The sequence below is a fragment of the Spea bombifrons genome, chromosome 3 (assembly GCF_027358695.1).
Source record: "Spea bombifrons isolate aSpeBom1 chromosome 3, aSpeBom1.2.pri, whole genome shotgun sequence".
In the NCBI taxonomy this organism is placed as follows: domain Eukaryota; kingdom Metazoa; phylum Chordata; class Amphibia; order Anura; family Pelobatidae; genus Spea; species Spea bombifrons.
In genome coordinates, this window is record NC_071089.1 from 28346071 (window position 1) to 28368437 (window position 22367).

The window sequence follows — 22367 nt, forward strand, 5'->3', positions numbered from 1 at the left end:
GAATGAATCCTAAAGGTCCTTCACTTGGAAAAAGACACAGTAGTCGTTACAAGCAGTGCTCAACTACAATTTGATGCTGCTGAAACCACTTTCAATATATTTGTAAGGTAACATCTGTCTATCATCTGTCTAACATCTGTCTATCAATACTAGATGTATTAAACGGAAGACTCACAAATCATACAGTTACTGAATTATTCATTTTAACCTGTACCAGTTATGTGATTTTTAATTTTGACTTTAAAACCTTTTATTTGTAAATACTGCCTATTTTAGATAAAAAAAAACATAAAAATTATTAGCCATTAAAAATTGAATTAAAAGTGTTACTAAAATTCTTCAACTTGCAATTAAAAGGACTATTACCTAAATATATATATTTGCTGCAGGCATCTCTACTTTAAGTATAGGAGCTGCAAATTAACTAATATACCAGGCAGTGAACTGTGCTGATGAAAACGAGTGAACAAAAAGAGAAACGAAGCAGGAAAAAACCCAATGCAGCTGCTAATAAAAATACTATCTCTTGGTTAATCAGTGGATCAAATACAATAACGAAACAAGTAAAGCACCACAAGGAAAAAACAAATGCATGTAATTGTTACTTCTGTTAACTAGCATGATACTATAAATGTCAAAAAAATCAAGAAATTGTTTCTTTTAGTACTAAAAACACCACTTTATCATATGCAGAAAAAAACTTAAAATATATATCTGCATGTAAAGTGGAAGGTATCCTAAATTTCACATCTCAATAACTATTTCTGGTACATATTAACATAACTGGCAACTGGTCAAATGCTTCTTCCTGTCTTTCTACAATCTAGACTTTTGTAGAAAAAAAAAGATCACTAATATGATAGACTGCAAAGGCAAAAATTTAGCGAGAGTATATTCACAGCACAACAGACAGTGAGCAAAGGGAATTCTAATGAACTTTAGAATAGGTCATTGCCACAGCAGAAGCTCATTAGGAGCCAATGTAGCACAGGCAATAGTGTGAGTACTTTATACGTCCTAATGTTAGCATGCTTGATGCATTTTAACTGATATAGGTAAGTTGTCACATGTGTATTCATATGTCAAATATTTGGATAAAAGTAAAAACATATGAGTCTAACCTAATTCAGTGGCATTTCATTTAGCAAAGAAGAAACAGTGTGGCTTATTTTACACTGGGTAAAAGTTAAAGTGTGACTGGTATAGTCCAGCTTTAAGTGGTACATTAAATTTCTTTAGGCACACCTTCTGGTTTGTTATCGCTAAAATCCATGTGTAAAAAAAAGTAACCTCTTTTACTCTACACAAACCAGAAAATAACTTATTAGAAGTTGTTTTCGACTGTTTTAAACACAGCTTTATTTTAGAACCAATAGTCTGGAATCCACAACTGTAACTTTGGTAGTTGAATTGTAAACCACATATTTTCTACTTAAAATCAATTAAGGTTTAGATAGGTCACTGAATCAATAACATGTTCTGGATTGGCCCTGGCTAGCCAACTTCTAATGGCAATAGATCACAATTGTCTGTCATTATTAGTGGAACGTGATACATCTACCCACCCATCTAATGCTTACTATTCTGGTTACTGCTGAAATTCAGAGAATAAATCTAAATTTCATGTTGACAGCCAACATCACACAGAAGGGACTATTAAAGAAGGCTGCTTTTAACATTCAATAAAACTAACATGGCACAATCAGAGTAAATAATGTCCTCTGATGTTTACAGTTCAGTATCTGAGTCATCTAAGGATAATTGTCAGACTCCATTCTTCTCCCTGGAACACAACGTTTAAGTATTCATTTTATAATTAAGTTTGAGCAAATGACTTATGGTTCAGCTTTTTCAGATACTGAAGGGACCTGGATCGCTGTGCATGTCATTCCTTGTGAGTGTGTTGAGTCTCCGTTCAACTTCACACATCCTGATTTGGTGATTCATTTGTATAGTTCTGAATAACACGAAAAAAAAATGCCATGGAAAAAAATTATCTACCAAACAGATCAATTTCTCCAGCCTGATGTCTAAGTGTTTTGTTTGTTTTTCCATCTATAGCGGTTTTTCTTTCCTGTATTTTGTATTTCTAAAATGTTCCAGTAAATAGCAGCTACACAAAGTGGAAAAGGGTAATTTGGAAAATGGGGGTACTTATCCGATCTGCATACTTTGCTTCTGCTAAAACATAACAAAAACAAATCACAATCTGACTTGAGGCTCATTGTATCCATTCTATGAGTGTGGAATATGATGCTCAGCAGAGGATTCTACCCCAGTTGCTGGAGTGAGCAGAACCTGGGCATGGACTAGATGGGGCCAAATACAGCTCCCCTACCTGGATATTAAACAGGACTCTGGAACCAGCTATAATTTCAAGACACTCAAGCGTAAGAGAGGTCAAGTTCCCAGTTATGCATATACATTGTGGGGAAACTGAGCAGGTCTATCTTCACATTCTCTACCAGTATGCCAATTTTATATATTTTAATTTGTAACTTTATTGTTTATTTTCACTCTACCCCGATAGCGGTACTCAATTTGCTGGCATTCTATAAATAACTGTAATGTTAAGGGGGACAATGTAGGCCAGTGGACATCCTGGGCTTCTTGGTGTATAAGTCAGCACTTTAAGATCACCACTAGCAACACCTATTACTAATGACATCTATATTTCTCAGCAGGAATGTGCAAGGTCAATGCAAAGCTGGCATATTGGCTTTATTTAGTCCATAAAATAGCTGCACATGAGTATCAATTTCACATATGTACACTCACATGCTTTGAGGTACAGACATTTAGGTCTAAAACAAGTGGAAGATCCTCAACACAGCTTGCATTCTGTGTTATGCCATATGGCACTGTGTTGACATCACTGGGGACATAGCAAATGTCCCTAAACGTCATATAACAATTCTATCTAATATATCAATATTTATATGACTGGTCAATTGACTTACTCCTGCTACTATTCCACTGCCTACCTTGAAATCGAATATGTGTGCAAGAAGTGAATGTCTTTGCTCCAAATCTGTACTTGGGATCCCAAAATACATTTGGAACCAAGTGGATGTAGAGGAATGATTCCCAATAACAGATTTAAACGTAAAAATTACTTTTTTAACTAAAAATGGCACAAGACAAAAATAAATAAATTATATATATATATATATATATATATATATATATATATATATATAATGAAGACACGTTAACACTGGACAATTACAGCAGTTTTCTTATTGTTTTAATCATATTTTCATTCCAGTACAATATTGCATTTCAGAAAGCCATGCAATAACAATGTCGACTGGTCTCTCTCTCTTTTATTTATTGTTTTAATCTCAGCTTGTGGGACCACTGATCTTCTCTGTGACCTAGTCAGTATCATTTTAGACTAAATCACTTGAAAAGTTCATCTAACCACATCCAGTGTATTTAACGCTACCCAAGCAAATAAACCAGAAAGACAAATATTAGAGTTGAATGCGTGGGATGCGTGCAAGATGAAAGAAGTGCTGTGATTGTGCTAAATCATGTGTACCTGTGACACCAATGACATTCAAGTTAACTGTCGGGCTCTTTAGTCCGACTCAATTGTCAGACACTAAACTTCTGCTGTGCCGAGTTCTTTTGCTTCTCTATTAGAGATCAGCTCTTCGAATGAAAAACAGAAAGATAAAAGACCCTTTTGTTGTCATTGTATTTTCTCCATTATACACAAATGATTACTTTTCCCCTAGGAGTTCAAGGAATAAATTGTTAGACCTCAGAAAATCAAATAAGTATTCATCTTTTCAAAAGTGAATATTGGATTCATTTTTCTTAATTCTCGTTCTGTATTTCCTGCTCATCAGCTTGTGATTTACTGCAGCACAGCAATTCAATTCATCTCGGTTTGGTTGTGAAAAGAGGTTTATGGTATTCCAAGAAATTCCTAGCATTGTCTAGGTACATATGGTAAGAATATTCCAGGGAACAAGGTGTCTACTTTACAAAAGTTGCTGAGTAGAGTGTATCACCAAAGCTAATCTATTATATTCAGACTAATCCAGATACTTATTGATTCCATAAAAGTATATGTCAAAGATGGCTTTCTTGCTACATGCTATATGCTACAGAAGGTCACCTTTGCGCCTAGACCTGCTGTCACCTTTGCGCCTAGACCATTAGACCAGAGGTTCCAGCACGTAAAACATGTATGTTTTCAGATGACTAAAAGGATGGTCAATTAGTATTTGTCTTACAGTAAAATCCAGAGCCCAGGGTATATTTAAAGCTCTTTGTTAGTTAATTGTGGGCATTTGATGAGAAACGGAAACTCACGCTGCTGGAGGACCTCTGCATGAGATGATAGAAGTAAAACTATTGTGAGTAACGAATTGTCCAATGTGAAGATATTACAACTTTTGGAAGAAAAATTAACCCCTTAATGACAAAGCCCGTACATGTACGGGCTCAAAATTCATTGTTTTCAATGGGTTTAGGGCCCGCCCATTGTCCTTAAGGGGTTAAAGAAACTGAATACCTACATACCACCGAAGCCACCCCATCATCTGTCTGAAGGTTTTTGTATTTCTTCATAGATAAAGCATACATGAACATCTCGCCTTTGAAATACCCTTGCACAGGACATTTTGCATGCCAGTAGAATAGTATGAAGGAAACTGGATTAGCAAACATATTTGTTTTCCCTCCCAACACCAGATCTGAAATGCATCCGAGATTTGGCTACAAGTGCTCATCACACAAACAACAAAGTCAAGAGTCTGTGGTTGCCAGGGGAATTTTCCTTTCCCTTCAGTATGTTGTATCCAGATGGACTAAGTGATATTAAACTACATTACCAATGAATAGACAGGTGTGACTCAGTAACAAGCAGATTTGTAGTGTCAGCATTCTAGGCTGCAAATATTACCCTCTGGAAATAGACTTAACACAACTTAACGTGCTGAATAATTTTTTAAGTCTCTAGTGGTACATAGAAATGATAAAACCCATGGCATGCGTGTCAAAAGTTGCTGACTGTTGTTGTACAGACACATACAAACAGTAGTATATGTAATATATATATATATATCCCAGGGTCCCATGGGAGCAACACTTCACACAGAGGCTCTGTGTCAAACTCGCCAGGTATGTATATATTCGGGCAATAGGGCCGGGTCTTAGAGTGACAGATATTTGGGACCTAAAGATAGATTGCCAGCCTAAAACATCTGAAGAAGACACTATGAATGTGACAGATATACTGTATACAAAGGTTTTACCTAATGGAACCATACCGGTTTCCAGATGAAAAACAAAAGCTGAACTTGCTACTTGTTAATTGTAGGTGAGGAAGATCCATTTAATGTTTTGCCCCCCAAAAAACAGCTTTTGCAGATTGTGACATTGATTACTGACCAAACTGTTATGGCTACTCCCAGCTGTGATGCACACTAATAAGATTGTGTTAAGAGAGTTCTCGCTGCTGTCTAAACAAATGTAACCCTCCTGTCTAGGCTACTCAACACATTTATTTAAGTCCCATAGAAAAACATTAATATCATTCCAGGAGTGACAGCATGTTTTCCATTCTCATTCTTCACATACTTTTTTCCAGTTCATTATGGAAACATGCAATGCGGACAATATATCCTAATAAAAAGGTTGTTTTAGCGTCTACTGTGTCTGGCGGGGGAGTCAGCAAGGGTTGTCCACTCTAGCCTTCAAGGTTGTAATTATTTAAGGTCTTCTGACTGTCAAAGATGTATGAGGTTACATCATCTATTCAAGTGTTTGGCTTTATAGCCTGTGCTGCTGGATGACATATTGATTTGGCCTGTCCCATCAATAACTTGGACAGTACTGGTTTACATGATGAAAGCCAATACACTGACAATAGCTAAACCTTAGTGGAATTTTCTCACCTCTTCAATGCCATCAATGGGGATGTATCTGTATGCCCTGAAATGAGCTAGGGATCATCATAATAAATGTTCTACCTGACATTATTTAGTAGTATGACTTGTTAATAAAGTTCAACTGATCACAGTGGATTGGATGGAACCTTGAATAATTTCATAAATTCCATCAGAATATGAATGCACCACAAAGCTAGGTTATGATCAACATGTGTTGCATAACTCTCAAGAATCCCTCTTAAGAGTGGACAGTCCCTGTTTGGAACCCAAATCCTTTTGTCTCTTTTTGCTCCCCTGATGTCTCCCTTTTTTGGTGGCGACCAAAGGCTTATTTAATCATTAGACTGAATCATTATCTAATTGGGATAGTAGTAACACTCACTCTTAAAATTTCAAAATTTGACATTTTAAAATCATAATACTATAATACTGATTCTTTGAATGTATTATAATATTCACATGTCAACACAAAAATACAGACTTGAAGGATCAATAGCAAGGTCATGCTAACATATCTTTATATAACATATGTACATTGAATCTCTGAGCAATAAATATGTGGGCACTCCTGAGAATCTTAAGGAGATTGTCACATATTATATGTTTTTAAAAATGTGAAAAACTAAAATGATTGGGGCCTCCTATTGATTGACCTTTGTAAAAGCTATGTATTTTTCTGCCTTTTAGCACCTCCAGCCATTTTCCTTTTAAACATAACTTTAATCAGCACAATTGTACACCATTAATGCGGTTAACCCTTGGAGCAAGTGCATGTTTAAGTATAATTATTAGTTTATGTATAAAGCACTAATTAAGCACTTTATTACGATGCTGAAGCTATTAAGCTATTAAGCCAAACTACAAAAATGTTATCCTGTTTCATATTCAGCTAAAGAACTTATGTAGCATCTTCTTGTAAAACAGCAAATCCATCATAATAATTATTATAAGGATATAAAAGCCATAGGTGTTGATAATCTGGAATTTTCATTATTATTTCCCAGTTTTCACATTTCCTCTCCCAAAATGGTTATCTAATAAATGTCAGCTTCAGTTTCATTCACTACAGGATTGATTTATTTTCCAAGGTTATAAATATTTAATTTGTTTGTGCCTCTACCACAATTCTACTGATTTTATGCACACAGACATACATATTTTGCTAAATGTATTCATTCATTCTCTCATTCATTCGTTATCTAATTTTCAAGTAAAGCTTAGTTAAGTTTTCAAACAAACTACTACAAAGATTTTGTAAAAACACGTTAACTGGCTGAGTGCAGGTAGGGTGGAAAATTCATTGGAAGATCATTGCAATGCTCAGCTCCTTGGGACTCCAAAATGTAATTTACTACCTTAATATAGATATACCATATGCCTGCCCTTCAAGCTATCAGAGTGCACCCAAATCTCTAATAATGTGCAATGTAACTGACTGATTGATTCATGTTGGATAATAAAATACTGAATCTATACTAATTATGCTTAAGAACACAGCATACAAACATATCTAGATCAAAGACAAATAGGAGCCTTACATGTTATAAATAATATTTTAATTATTTAAAACTGGGCCTAGAAAAAATGTTAACATTTCAGACACATTACCTGCCGCCTAAATTTCCCCAGAAAAAATAGTCCCTTTAAAGAGACACTCCGGATATCATATGTACTTTAATGCATATGATCGTTGAGAGGTCCCTTTAAATTTACATGGTATCCACCTTGTAACTGCATGGGTGGATTTGGCAGCATCTTGGCCGACTACTTACCTGGTCCCACCTACATCCCACGCCTTTACCACCCCACTTAACTGACCTAGTCTCACACCTCTTGGTTTCCATGCAAATATAGTCCCTAAGTGACTTGCTTGAAATTACATCAGACGTGAGAATTACCCACTTCAGGTAATACTGAGCTTTAATATCAGTCTTGCCTGTGTATGCCTTTATTCATTAAAAAATAAATAGGACACCGGACACAGTGATCATATACTACGAAGACCTTTGCAGATTGAATACTTTGTAAACTACAGGAACTCCGCATCAGGGAAAGTATGTTTCAATATCATTAAACATATGCCATCCTGACTCACAGATTAGTTGTAACCTTGGAAAGAACTTGTCATATTTTTCCATATTTCCAATAAATCACCACTGTAGTATAAAGAGGGAAAGCCTATAGATTCCACTTCTCTAATTTCCTCATATGCTTAGCTATTCTATCTATGTGACCAAAGTTGTGTACTCATTATTTTTTCATCATTTTGCCTGCCAGTCAATTGTGGGCAAATCTCCTACGCATACTAAAATGAATACAATTAGTACAAAGAAAAGCTAATGTTACACTCTGGTTAATGGTAAAATAAACCCTGCTGCACATTACCTCTTTTAATTTACTCATGCTTGTCTCCTAGTGTAACATTATAAATTGTTAGGCAATTATAAAAGTTATCTTATTGGAACTTTAAATATGTGATATTGTCATAAAGTATAGAACTATAGCCATACATGGGAAGGTACTGGGACCTCCTCAACCCAGTTATCTAATTGGAACTTTAAATATGTGATATTGTCATAAAGTATAGAACTATAGCCATACATGGGAAGGTACTGGGACCTCTCCAACCCAGTTATCTAATTGGAACTTTAAATATGTGATATTGTCATATAGCACAGAACTATAACCATAAATGGGAAGGTACTGGGACCTCTCCAACCCAGTTATCTAATTGGAACTTTAAATATGTGATATTGTCATATAGTATAGAACTATAACCGTAAATGGGAAGGTACAGGGACCTCTTCAACCCAGTTATCTAATTGGAACTTTAAATATGTGATATTGTCATATAGTATAGAACTATAACCGTAAATGGGAAGGTACAGGGACCTCTTCAACCCAGTTATCTAATTGGAACTTTAAATATGTGATATTGTCATATAGTATAGAACTATAACCGTAAATGGGAAGGTACAGGGACCTCTTCAACCCAGTTATCTAATTGGAACTTTAAATATGCGATATTGTCATATAGTACAGAACTATAACCATACATGGGAAGGTACTGGGACCTCTCCAACCCAGGGAAGTATTCTGGCCATGGTCTAGGGCAGCAGGGATGATCAAGCCCCCCAGTGTCCCACTGCAGAAAATATCATTGATCATGAGGTGGTGCTATCCATTTGAGTCACAATGTACGGTCACTGCTTATCATTAAGATTCTGGGTAATTAGAGGTTTGGTATTGACACAAAGTAGTCATCTTGAGGTGATCTGAGGAAACAGAGTTGGACGGACTCAATATCTTACCCTGCGCTGGTATACTGAGAAAAAACGCACTTCGGCAGACAGTATGATGTATCTTACAGCCGTCATAGAGTCTGAGTCAAAGATATAAATAGCTCTTAGCAACTTGTACAATCTTCAATCACCGTTAAATGACTCTTCCAGCACTTGATATCTCTCATATCTTTCAATAAGATTTGGGAAAGTCTAAGTAGTTTGAAAACATTGCTATTTTAGCATAATGTATTGTCATCCTAAGCATGTTTGATTAATGCTGTGCTGCTCTACAGAAACCATTAAACTTCATCAGATATGCCATCCCTTTTACTAAAAGTGTATTGCAGGTCCCATTCAATGGGGATATATTATAGATATTAACCGAAATAGAAAATCAGCAAGGAAAGGCCCTACCATACAGGGAAAAACACTGTGGATAAATCATCTGCTCTTCAAGAGGTTCAATAAATAGTGAGATTAGGGCCGGCATGGCATTGTGGGAAAGGAAGTATAATTCAGGATTCTTTAAAGAACAATCTTTCTCATATAGCAAAGATTTGTACTTGTAACTGTCTTGGAGGTCAAAAGTACTTGCTTCCCAATCCCCAATTCATGGCAGTGTTATACGTCTTAAAGGAGAACCCCCATTAATCTTTTTATTACCTGAGATTAATGAGATTAAAAATATATATTTTTAAAAAACATTGTGCTGTTTTTTTTCTATGGTACTTTCCCTTTAAGGACAAAGGCATCTACTTCCTAATCCACACTGCATAGCAATGTTACCTTCCCCGAATTCCCATTCCAGAATGAGGTTACCTATCCTTAAATTGAAACTAGTAACCAACTCTGTACAGCAATGTGCTTTGATATGCATGTACAAAAGGGGTTTGGGGTCACAAAAGGAAATTCGTAGCTAACATAATTGCAAAAGGGTTTTCTAATTACCAATTATCCTCTTAAACTTGTGTTAGCAAACAAAATGTTAAAACTAGTTTGCACTGTAAATACATAAAACAACGTATTTTTCAGGACAGTCATTGGAAATTTGAATGTTTATTTTCCCTGAATCCTTCGACTATATAGTACAATTGGTCTTATTTAGGTTTCTGCCACAGAGAGCTAAAAGATTTGCATTTAAGACACTTTTGTTTTTTATCACTGAACGTGGCTTACATTTTCCCAATCTTGTTTTCTGCTGTTATAAAAGAACAGGTTTATTTTAGTTCTATTCACGTCTCTCACAGGTAGTAGAAAAGGCTACAAGGAACATTTCTTTTGATGTTTATAACGTTGTTAAGTTGATTTAACACAGACGTAGAGCCAAAATGAGCATGACCCATTATATTCAATGCTCGGCTATTTATAATGTGTAGTGAAAGACAAATAAAAACAGTGGAAACCTTACAAACCTCACCTAGCTTGAACTATCGTTCCTACTAGGAAGGTGGATTAGCACCTGACAAAGAAAGTACAGTTGTTGTAAATTCACCCGAGACCAAGAATAAGCAGTGGTCACATCAGGCAAGAAAAAGTTTTCTTTCCTTCTACAAATGTACAGCTCAACACAGCAATCTAGTTAACACATATTGTAACTAAAACTTTTAACTATAGAAGTAATTCCGGTTTTTAGGCAGGTTGAGTGTTACAGAAATTGTATCTTCCTCCAGTTATTTACTAAAGCATCAACCAACCCACACCTTGCAGAAGAGGAATGCCCAAGTGATAGTTGTTAGCCAAAGCGGAATCATGTAGGTTAGTTTATCACAAAACTGTTTGGCTTGATCTACATGGTGGGAACAAATTGTGTATCGATTCTGTTGACTGTATTTATTTTGTGATGGAGATGTGAACCAAAAAGGCCAATTTCTAACATAGAAGATCCACAAAGTGGCTGGATTTGTAATCAGCACATTTGATTATAAATTGAATATATTTGGGTTACTCGCTTGCTCGTAAAAGGGGGCCACAACATATTAAGGCTATCCCTGATACGTTATAACTGTTAATGGAAACACTATCCAAAACTTTAGCAATTGGTTAACATTTAGATTTCACCATAATAAATTAATAAAATCACATCAAGTAGGCTAAATAAAAACTGTTTCTCCCTAACAGCAGAACCAGATCACTCAGTACTATGTGAGCTTATTTTTCCTGGCTGCTATGTTATACAGTAAGGTATGTGATGTTACTTATGTCCCCTGAAGGGTGGCCAAAAGAGCTCATGGGAGGAGAGTGGTGTTCATCGGCTGTTACTCCAGGAGACCCAGTACTAAAAGGAATACTATTATAAAAAAAAGCCAATGCAATCCACGTGAAAGTCAGCACTGCAATTAAAAAAATATTTAATTTGCTTAATCAAGGACTCCAATCCTAGAACCCAAGTAAGAAGGTTCAAATGTGTGTGTGTATTGCCATGTGCATATAATTTCATTTACACAATTACAATGACATTTCCGCTGCTAAAACAAGTATTTGCAAATGCAAATACCTTGTAAAAAATTAATTACAAAGTCCCAATGAACCACTCACCCTGCTGGCATGCAAAGGGTTAAAAATGAGGGTAGACTAAACATACTAGGATGAGAAAAGATGTGTAAATAAAAATTGAATTTAAATTGTATCTCCTGAATTCTATTAGAGAGATGAAATCCATGGCTAATGATACAAAATGTATTATTTCTGCCACAAAAGCCTTTCATCCTCGTGAAGCTTGGTTTCTGAATAATGTCTAATCATGACCATGGGGTTATAATACGAAAGCATCTGGAGATACAATTAGGTTATTTCTATCCCATTCTAGCTGCTCTATTTCACCAAGGGCCTATTCATTTGAGCCAGAAAATACACTCTCAATACAGCTATTTTAATATAAAAATGATTAGGTGTAATGGGGTGTGTGCACATAAAAACCTACATAACTTCCTCAGAAAGGGTCCATCAAAATATCCAAGTGTCAATATTTCAGGTGTTATTGCTCCTTAATATATAAGCTCTTGGGATGCAAGTTCTATCTCCTGTCGTTTGATTCTTGTTCCTCAAACCACTTCCTGAGATGATGAGAGATTTCCTTCAAGCCATCTAAATCCTGCCTTACATATATTCAACTAATCTTTATCACCTATGATCTTGAATTTACATGTATACATGGTAGCCCAGGATTATGGCATATGTATTCCCACAACAACGGAGAGCTACAATTCTGAGGACTTCTGTTGATGGATGAAGAACAGATGATCCTGACAAGGGAAATCCTGAAAAAATTACTGTGACCACTGGTATCCCATTTTCCTTACCACAAGAGAACCAAATAAATATTTAGGCTTCTTCTATATCTCATCAATGAGATATGGATGATATCTCTCTAGACAGGATTTTTAAACACGGTACACGCTCTGTCCATCCCGCATTTAGACTATTAAGTTTATCAGCCTTGACCTATACCTGCTAATGTTTTCCAGCTTGTCCTTCACTTAGTCCCCAGTCATAGAAGTTTTCTGCCCACTTGTACAATAAAGGAGGAGAAAAATCCTCATTGATATCTCACTCTTGGAGTTAGAGGGTTGTCTACATGCGGACCCTTTGCTCATGCTTCCTATAGTGATGCTGATGACTCCTTGAAGGCTACATCATGTGACATTGTTGTGCCTTTAGTGCAGGGAATTGGTGCGGTCAGATTAAAGATCTTCAGATCTTGTATGGGCTTTGAGTACACTGTATAAATCATTGTGAAATGATTATAATAAATCTTCATGAGGAGTGAAAGAGTGCATGTCTCGTTTATTTTTAGGGCGGCAAGATGAAACACTCAACATAGAAAAAAACATAATGTATCCTTTTCAGAGCTGTGAGCTTGCGAGGGCGTAAATGAAGCAGGCGGGAGCCAAGCCTGATAACCTCAAATATGTATGTGTTAACAATAATTACAAAAGGTGTCTGGACAATAGGCTGGTAAGGGTGTGGTAAAAATGGGGCACACACCCTTGATTAGGCCTAGGGCACCGCTAAACAAACACATTGCAATACCTCACTTAGCTTTAGTATGATGTAATGTTGGGTTATGTTTGTACGTATTTTGATGCCATGTTCTAACTGCTTATTACATATAGAAGACAGAATGTTTAAAGCTTGCAATCTGTATCATTATACAAAATGCAGACGTATAAAATTCTACTTTTCCCTAGAATATTATTGGTTAACAAAAAAAGAACTGATTAATCTTTTACAAAATAAAGTACCTCTTCATCTTCTTTTGATAAGGACTGTACCTTAACGCATATCACGTCCTCAAAGACAATGCGATTTCAAACATCCTCTTATTTCCCTATGTTTCTTAGTAAGAACCTTATATTTCAGAAACAATGAATAAAACGTATTTCAAATATATCTCCTGCAGAGACTCTGGTATCTATACTGTATCCCCATGTTACTTATGTCTAAGAACACAGTGATATGATCTTGTTAAAAATTCTTTGTAAAATGCATTTATAATCAGATGCTTAAAGGTTTCAATAGTACAGATTAGGCTAACATGGATTGTCCAGGTGAGTTGAACAATAGGTATAATCTTTTCAGACGTCTGGTTAATTTTTCAAGTGGAATGACTAATGTTTCAAATTATATCTTTCAATCAACCGTAATAACGATCTTTGAGTAGTGCAGCTGAGCTTTTGGATTTCGCCCATGGTGTCTAAGAGAAGTAGCACAGGTCAAGGGTCAGTCGGTGATTTCACACTGCGTTAAAGTATTCATCGCTTACGGTTAAACAGGAGGCTTTCTCCTCTCACAGCTGTCAATCTCTTGTTTTGAAAGGCATGGCAATAATAGCGGCACGCACTGAATACTTTCCACTCGCGGCGTACGTGTGCGCGAACACTGGTCCTACAAAGGGGGTTGCTTGTCTTCTGGCCTCTGACCCTCTCTTATACGTTTAGAGTCCTAATTACCGTATTATGAGGCTAATCTTCTGCATGCCTTTATCAGCAATTAAAATGTCACTTCTTGCTTGATTGCGGCAAAGTAGAGTCTACCTTTGGTAAAACATGCCAAGTATACAGTCACTCACATTTAGTGGGAGTTTTTGGAAATGTGTTAGCATTAAGACACAACTTTACAAAACGATCATGCTGTGCTAAGCAGAATGAAGAACTGTATTCAGTGTGGATTATATGAAGAGATTATTTTGTGTTTTTTTTATAGTTTCAAACAGTTTCATTGAAATTTGTTAGCGTGCAATTTAGAACTGAGAGGGGGGTTTTCATCTAGCAATACAGTCAGGAAAATGTGTTAATATGCCTTAAAATGTCCAAATGGTTGTAGGTATTTAAAATAACACATTTACACTTTCTCTGTGTTTTATGTACTCAAAGACTTTCAGTATGGGTGATGTGGGACATATGTGCGCCAGCTGCAGTTCCACATTGTGGTAACAACACATACAATAGAATTTGTAGTATATATCAGCTGGGTGTGCGTTGATTCCTTGCTTTGTTGTATGCACAATTTATGCACATAAGCAAAGTTATGACATTGTGCACAGACGATTTTCGCAGGGTTTCGTTGGGTACTCAAAGAAGTGGGACACCTCGCAGAAGGCGGCAAGAATAGGACACAAGGGCAAAGCCAAAGAATCTGCATACACATCAATGGAACCTTAGTAGGGACACTTACTATGGTGACTGACTCATACCACAACTTCATGTCCAGCTTCTCCCATTTTATGGGTGTTCTACAATATCATATGCTGACAAAGAACATTCTTTTCAGGCGCCAGTTTGCCTTAAAAAAAGTACTTTATGTGTTTACAATTCACTAATCCTAAACATAAACTGCTGTTATAGGAATGTGCACTCTAAGAGACGTTCCAAAATGGATTTAAAGGTTATAGAGTTTACCTACTATTAGTCCAAGAAGAGTGATATGAAGTTTGGGGAGAAACAACACCGACTGAAATCATAATCATACCTTCGCACACAGGGCAGCATTCTCCTGGAACCTTAACCGGCTTCAAGCAACTTTGCCCACATGCAGTGGCGACACAGTGTGGCTCCCCGTTAATGCACTGGCAGAAGGTGCAGTCATCTTCTCTCCAGCGGTCACCATGGCTTCTTATCTGGCCATTAGCATAACAACCGGCTGGATCACGCACAGGGTATACCGGATCTGTGAGACAGAACAGAACAGTAGCTTTTCTTATTGATTTGTATTATTTCCCAACACAGAAAAACATGACCTATTTTAAATAGCAGTAACAATGTATCTACATTGCTAATTGTATATAATATAATAATTATATATATATATCACCTATAAAAACCAGGATCACAATAAAATGGTCTTTGCTCGGAAAAACTGTGTAAAACAAATCTGCACAACAGAATCATTAGTTAATCAGCAAGTTCTAAAATCAGTCCCAATTAGCAGTGGCAGAATAGTCCTCTATATATTGATTAACCGCTAAACACCCCAAATACTAGCACAGTATTGGCATTCTCCAGTAAATTATCTTGAAGAATTCTGTGAAAATTCAATTATGCTGCCCATCCAAATTTTACGTCTTCTTCCTGTTAATAAATAAGACTTATAGTAGCATCTTACTTTTTAAAGCAGAGAAACAAAGACAAAATTTATATTACTGGGAAAGCAAGTGCAATAGCTTGTATGTAGAATGTACTGTAGCTTAAAATGTATATGCAACATATATACCGTATTTTCCGGCATATAAGACGACTTTTTAACCCGTGAAAATCTTCTCAAAAGTCGGGGATCCTCTTATACGCCGGGTAGTGAAACTTACCGAGCCGGAGAATCACGATTCCCCACGAAGCCACAAATCTCTAGGGGAGGTGCGAGCAGAGAAGCCGCCTCCCCTGGGCCGGTCTTCAGGGCCGCGCCGAGGTAGGAGCAAGATCGTGATCGCCCCAACTAGCCCTGATCAGCAGGCGCCCGATGAGCAGGGCTGGTTGGGGAGATCACGACCTCCCTCTAACTAGCCCAACATTAGGGAGCTCGAGGTCTGGCACTTCAGACCTCGGCTTCCGTGCTCCCTAATCACTATGCACCGGCTATTTGCTGGCGCGTAGTGATGAGGGAGCAGTAAAGCAGAGTTCTGAAATGACAGACCTCACGCTCCCACAACTGGATGAAAGATAGAAAATGAGAAAGGTAAGAGATGGAGAGAAAGGGGTGTAAGGTCAGTGTATGTGTATGGACAGGTGTGTGTAAGAGCAGTGTAGGTATTTGTGTGTTTGTAAGCTGGTGTGTGTATATATATATATATATATATATATATATATATGTGTGTGTGTGTGTGTGTGTGCAAAGGCAGGGGTGTGTGGTGAGGGCAGTGTATAAATGTGTACCGTATGTATGGACAGGCGTATGTTAGTATGTGTAGATATATATATATGTGTATGTGTGTGTGTAAGGGCAGTGTATGTATGTATATGTCTGTGTATGGACAGGTGTGTGTAAGGGCAGTGTATATGTATATGTGTGTTTGTAAGCTGGTGTGTACGTGTATATGTGTGTAAAGGAAGGGGTGTGTGAGGGCAGTGTATGTCTATACATGTGTGTGTGGACAGGCATATGTTAGGGAGAGGTGACCCACCCAATCCAAGCAAGCTTTGTATACAACAACCAGCCAATCACCGGTAAGGTACATCGCTTGCCGTGATTGGCTGGTTGTTGTATACTGGGTAGAGGGGTAGTCTTATACGGTGAGTATAGCCCAAACTCTATCTTTTAACTGGAAAAGTTGGGGGTCGTCTTATACGCCCAGTCGTCTTATACGCCGGAAAATACGGTACTAGTGTTATGTTAATCAGCGGTTTCACTTGACACCAATTCACAGATTGTACACTGGTTAGTTTGCGGATCTTTTAAAAGCTGCTGTTCCACCTACTGTGGTGCATCTGACACGTATAACTTAATAAAGCATTGGGAAGATCATTCCTAACACACCAAAACTCTTCCCAGAAATGATTCTTTAATAATTTCAAATTTTAGCACTTTTATCTTTTATTTTTTTCTAGGAATGCTTAATTCTCATGTGGAACTGATAGGTTATTGAAACCAAAAAAAAGTTTATTTAAAGATATCACTTAATGAAAGATTCAGAGGAAAAAATAACACACTTCTTTTTCTCTTTTAGCCTATACCATTTTGTCAAATATTCTTTCAAGCACGTCTCATGTCCATGCTAATGGATTTGGAAATACCGGCTCATTAGATGATCCATTTTCTGCCATTTGCAAATTTTCCTTTTGGAAATTGAAACATTGAACATTAAAATGGTCCTCAATGACGGGAGAGAAGTCTTTTCAGACAGATGTCGAAAGATACAATAGGAGGTGGTAGAATTACACATGTGTATCCATATTTTTAACATTCTAAAACACAAGGTTTTATTTAAATGGAATATTTATTTTCCGTTAATTGGAAGCTATTATACAGTATTTCTCTCACGGGGGAGTGTGGAGGATAGCGGAACGTCTTAACTCTCTGATATGGATATGTATTAAGTGTGTCCAGCTCAGCCCTTCTTGCAGGAGAAGCTCGTCTGGGTTATAATTTACTGTGATAGCAGTCAGCTGGAACGTTCAATTCTTCTGCAAACTCCCACTATAGTGATATACCCTATAGTAATTATTATTGATGTTGGTAACCCAGCATGTGTAACAGGCTCCACATCACCAACAGCCACCCGGGGCAATGGAAAAGCAGAGGCATGCTCAGGTCCCTGGAGCTCTGGACTAGACATAGTCATTCAGTGACTTCTACGGAGGTGAGGCTTCAAGAAGAATTTGTCTACGACAAACAACTAGAAACTCATCAATATTGGCAACACAAAAAACACAACTGCTGTTCCACCAACTCTTGTGAACTTAACATTTTATATCTAAATGCAGCACTGGAAACAGTAAGATATACTGTATAGGTAATGACAGCAGAAAGAGACAATTGGCCCATCTAGTCTGCACATATTTTGCTCACTATTGTAATTATCAATTCTTTCGTATAGCTTTATGCAAAAACCCAAGCTTTCTTGAATTCCTTTACTGTCCTACGTCCACTGGAAGACTATTCCAGGTATCCACTATTCTTTCTGTACAGGTGTAAAGATGACGAATACAGATGCTGATTTGTACACATACAAAATGTTAAATGCAATAAAACCCCTTCCAAGAAAAGAATTATGATGCCAAATGTTATCTTCGTAAGTTTTCTGGGAACTAGACAAAATTTCTCCGGGAATGCTAAATTATCATGTGACACAAAAGAAGACACTGATAGGTTGTTGCCAGATTTATTTGTTTAACATGCTAAAGAGCTCAATTAATGTTTTGTAGAATAACCCCTTTAACACCACCGATTATTACTGTTATTTCCGCACTGTTTGAGCTGTTTCTATGAATTGCAACAGAATTGGTGTCATTATTTTACAAAGTACACAGTGATAACATGTAATACTATTTATTTTTTGTGAATGCTTTAAAGTTGTGTTACAGCTAAAATTGTGTTTTACCTCGGGTTCTCTGCACCTTTACTCTCCCAGACATGCAATGCACGGTTTTATTGGCCTGCTAAATAGATTTTATCTGGGTTTGTTTTACTTGGGAATAAAATATATTGCAAGCTTTAGATCAGCCGTTAAAGAAATGCTATTATTTGGCAGTGTGTGGGAAGAACAGGCTTCATCCCCCTGTGTAATGACCCCACACAAGGCTATTACTTTTCTGTTTGAATGCATGAATGGCTCAGCAAACGGCACCGGTTATGTCAGATGCTGGAAGCAGATGTTTGAGACAGATGTGTGGCATCTCCAGCTATGGGATGGAAGTGAGCATGTATGCAATCAGACAGATATGCACACTACAAACACATATTCAAGGTGAACGAGTCATGAAGACAATTCAGAGTCCCTTGTGCCCTGGAATCCGCATGTCAATTACTGGACCCGTCTGTTCGGTATTTCCATACAGTTTTACACTGCTAAAAAAAAAAAATAACCCTTTTTTGGCTGGTTTTGATGACGATCTGGCACCTTTCCCAACCTTCTGAACTGTAAGCAGCTCTTACCATTAAAAATTGGCAAAATAGATGTTTTTTCTACGGACACAGTTGAAAACGCATGAGTTAGTATATAGAGGAGAGACATAAACATGTGAGTGATTTATAATGATTTTTCATTAAATTGAATCAGTCACAAAAACCCTGTCAGGGGGTTTGAGCCAGCCACCCTGCCTGTGGTAGTTAGTCCACCTAATAATAGGTCACCACCTGGCTTTTGGGTTACAGGTCTCCCATGGACATATTATACCTGTCTACTTCTACATCACCTGTGGCTGGGTATGGCAGCCAAGGGCTTATAATACCTGGGTATTCTCCTAGCTCTGTGCTATGTGAGTATTTTGTTCATGGCCTTGTTTGTATCATGAGAATTGCTGTATTATTTGGATGTTATTTGGATTTTGACCCTTGGCTTGGGCAATGAACCTGGTTTACCTCATTGTACTGTGATTGAGTTGGGTCATCTGGACTTCCCCGTGGGAAGACAACCTCCCGTACCAGCACTCCCCCCCTCCCCCGTGGAAAGTGCTGGCAGGGGAGGCTGTCTCAGTGTATCGGAGAGAAGGGTGCAGGTCCCCTGCAGCGCTGCGGGGGATCTGTATCCTAACCCTGCTGCCTGCCCGGCGCCCAGAACTGCATGTTCCGGGCGTCGGGCGATATGAATTGCGCATTCCTGCGCGAGACCCCGAATATAGGCCGCACCCCCACTTTAAAGTCTTAAAGTGGGGGGAAAAGGTGCGGCCTATATTTGGGCAAATGCGGTATATATATATATATATATATATATATATATATATATATATGTATATATATATATATATATATATATATGTATATATATATATATATATATATATATATATATATATAGCATTAAACACCATTACATAGACTTATTAAATGTATCGAACTGTAAAATAAAAAGCAACAGATTTCCTCTTAATAACTCCCTTTTCCTTCTGCCCCCATAACTGCCGTGCAATGCTACTAGTGTGTCACAAAGATAAGTTTTCAATCTTAAAAGAATCTGTTATATTCTCTGCTCCAAAAAGTAACCGTGCAGAAAAGGGAAACAGAATTTTCTAATATTGTACATAAAATTACCTTCGCAAACAGGACAGCACTCTCCTTCTGGAACATAGTAGCGGTCACAGTGCAACTCTCCGCACTGTGCTAAGAAGCAGATGGACACACCTCCTTGACATCGACAAAATCGGCATGCGTCCATGCGGAACATGTCCCCGTCATAATACTCCACATTGTTAAATATGCATGCTGGTTTTGTTTCTAAAATAAGAACATAAAAAAGAAAAAAATGTTCAGTGCTAGTGAATAACTGTAGTCTTATTGACCAGTTTAGTCATGTAAGAAGATCTTTGTTTTTTTCCAGAACAATTAGTTCCTACTGAGTTGAGGGAAAATTTAGATACTTCAATATACATCATGTAGGGCCAACTCTGGGGGTTCCTCCAGCAAAAGGAGTTGCATTTTAGATCATTAACCCCTTAATGACAAAGCCCATACATGTACGGGCTCAAATAGCATTGTTTTCAATGGGTTTAGGGAACGCCCATTGTCCTTAAGGGGTTAAATGTATGAAATTAAATAACATTTCATCAATTTAACGATGTATTATATAAATGCCACCAAAAGGTACATCCTATATTCAGGTTTTCATAAAAGTATTAATTATAATAAAAGCTGTGCAAGTGACAGGTCTCCTTTAAAGTTTAGCTTGGAATGGTTGATTATTCAGAACATCTAAAAAAGGATTAGTTCCCCTGTAGGCTGCAGTCATAATTGGGAGATTAATCATCTCAACTCACCAACAAATCATTTTTTTTGTAAATAAATGCAAATTTTCGAGCTTTAAATCTAATTCCTCAAGAGACCAGGTCTGTCTGTGGCCAAACATGAGGTTTGTAAGAAAGTGCTGGATGAGCTGCATGCGGAGATCAATTGGAACCACTCTCTCATTCATCAAGAATCTCCCCAAGTGATGGATGTCTCCAGCAGTATGGAGCTTTACAAAGCAGAGCAACTAGTCATAGAACATCATAGCCCACAGCCACCAATCCTGTAGCCCCATACCATGTGAATGAGCACTGCCTTGGATATGTGAGCCAGGGAGTTTTCTTGCCGACAGCAAGCATAATGGGGCTCAAATATTGATTGGGAGGGGAATGAAGTAGCCTGGGAATCTTATTTTATGTTTTATGCTTGTTTGTAAACCAAAGAACATTTGAAAATAGCAGTAAAACACCCGAATATTTATTGTATATACTTCTCTTCAAAATTAAGATGCAATCATAGAAATAGAAGGCTCAGATAAAGTACAAAGAAATAGCAAAATAGATAATTCAATAATTCAGGTACTTCTCTTCTTGTCTCAAATCCCCCAGTATAAGGCATATGTGTCATATGAGTTATTGTCCTATTTACACTTCTGTCCTCAAGCAAGCAGCTCACAAGTGACAAGCATTATACTTGACTGACACATAAACCAGCAGAATTAATCTTCTAACGGCAACTCAGTTAAAGTAGTGCTGAGGTGACAAAAAGTGTTTCTGATTTATCAAGACTTACAGAGTAACATTTATCAATCTTGAATGAAGATGTTATGGCTTTTGTTATTACTGGAATACTGTAGGAACGGGTACTGTGCAAAGGGTGCATACAATAAATTAGTGCTCCGAAACGCTTTTCAGCGATATCGGAAAATGAATCTGTCATTTTTCTCAAATTCAGTAAAACTAATATATTACTTAAAAGCAATATCCAATAAAATATATTAATTGGTGCTGACGTTTCTAGGAATATTTATTACTTCAAGTTAATTTTATACCATAAAAAAAGCAAAAGATCAAGATCTCCCAGGATTTACTCAATCAGGGGACTTTTCCCTAAGACATCGGATTACTATAATGTAATATGTAGGTATTCAACAGCTATTTCATTACAGCTGGACGGATCATTTGCTTCTATTTTGGATATTCTCTCTACAATTGAATTTGCAAACTCTGACCCGTGTCCTGGATGTGAACCTAATCTGCCTTCCCTGACATATATATCTTCAACTTAACCGATATACTGTTTCAGTACA

General features: G+C 37.2%; 1 protein-coding gene across 1 annotated transcript in view; it reads right to left on the reverse strand.

Moving 5' to 3' along the window:
* The window catches only part of CRIM1 (cysteine rich transmembrane BMP regulator 1), a 296241-nt gene that overhangs the window by 75158 nt on the left and 198716 nt on the right, over positions 1 to 22367 (reverse strand). Inside the window, exons 6-7 of the mRNA XM_053459281.1 lie at positions 20369 to 20551; positions 15158 to 15355 (exon numbers count right to left, since the gene is read on the reverse strand). Of these exons, the coding sequence (XP_053315256.1) occupies positions 15158 to 15355; positions 20369 to 20551 (381 nt within the window). The remainder of the gene's footprint in view (positions 1 to 15157; positions 15356 to 20368; positions 20552 to 22367) is intronic.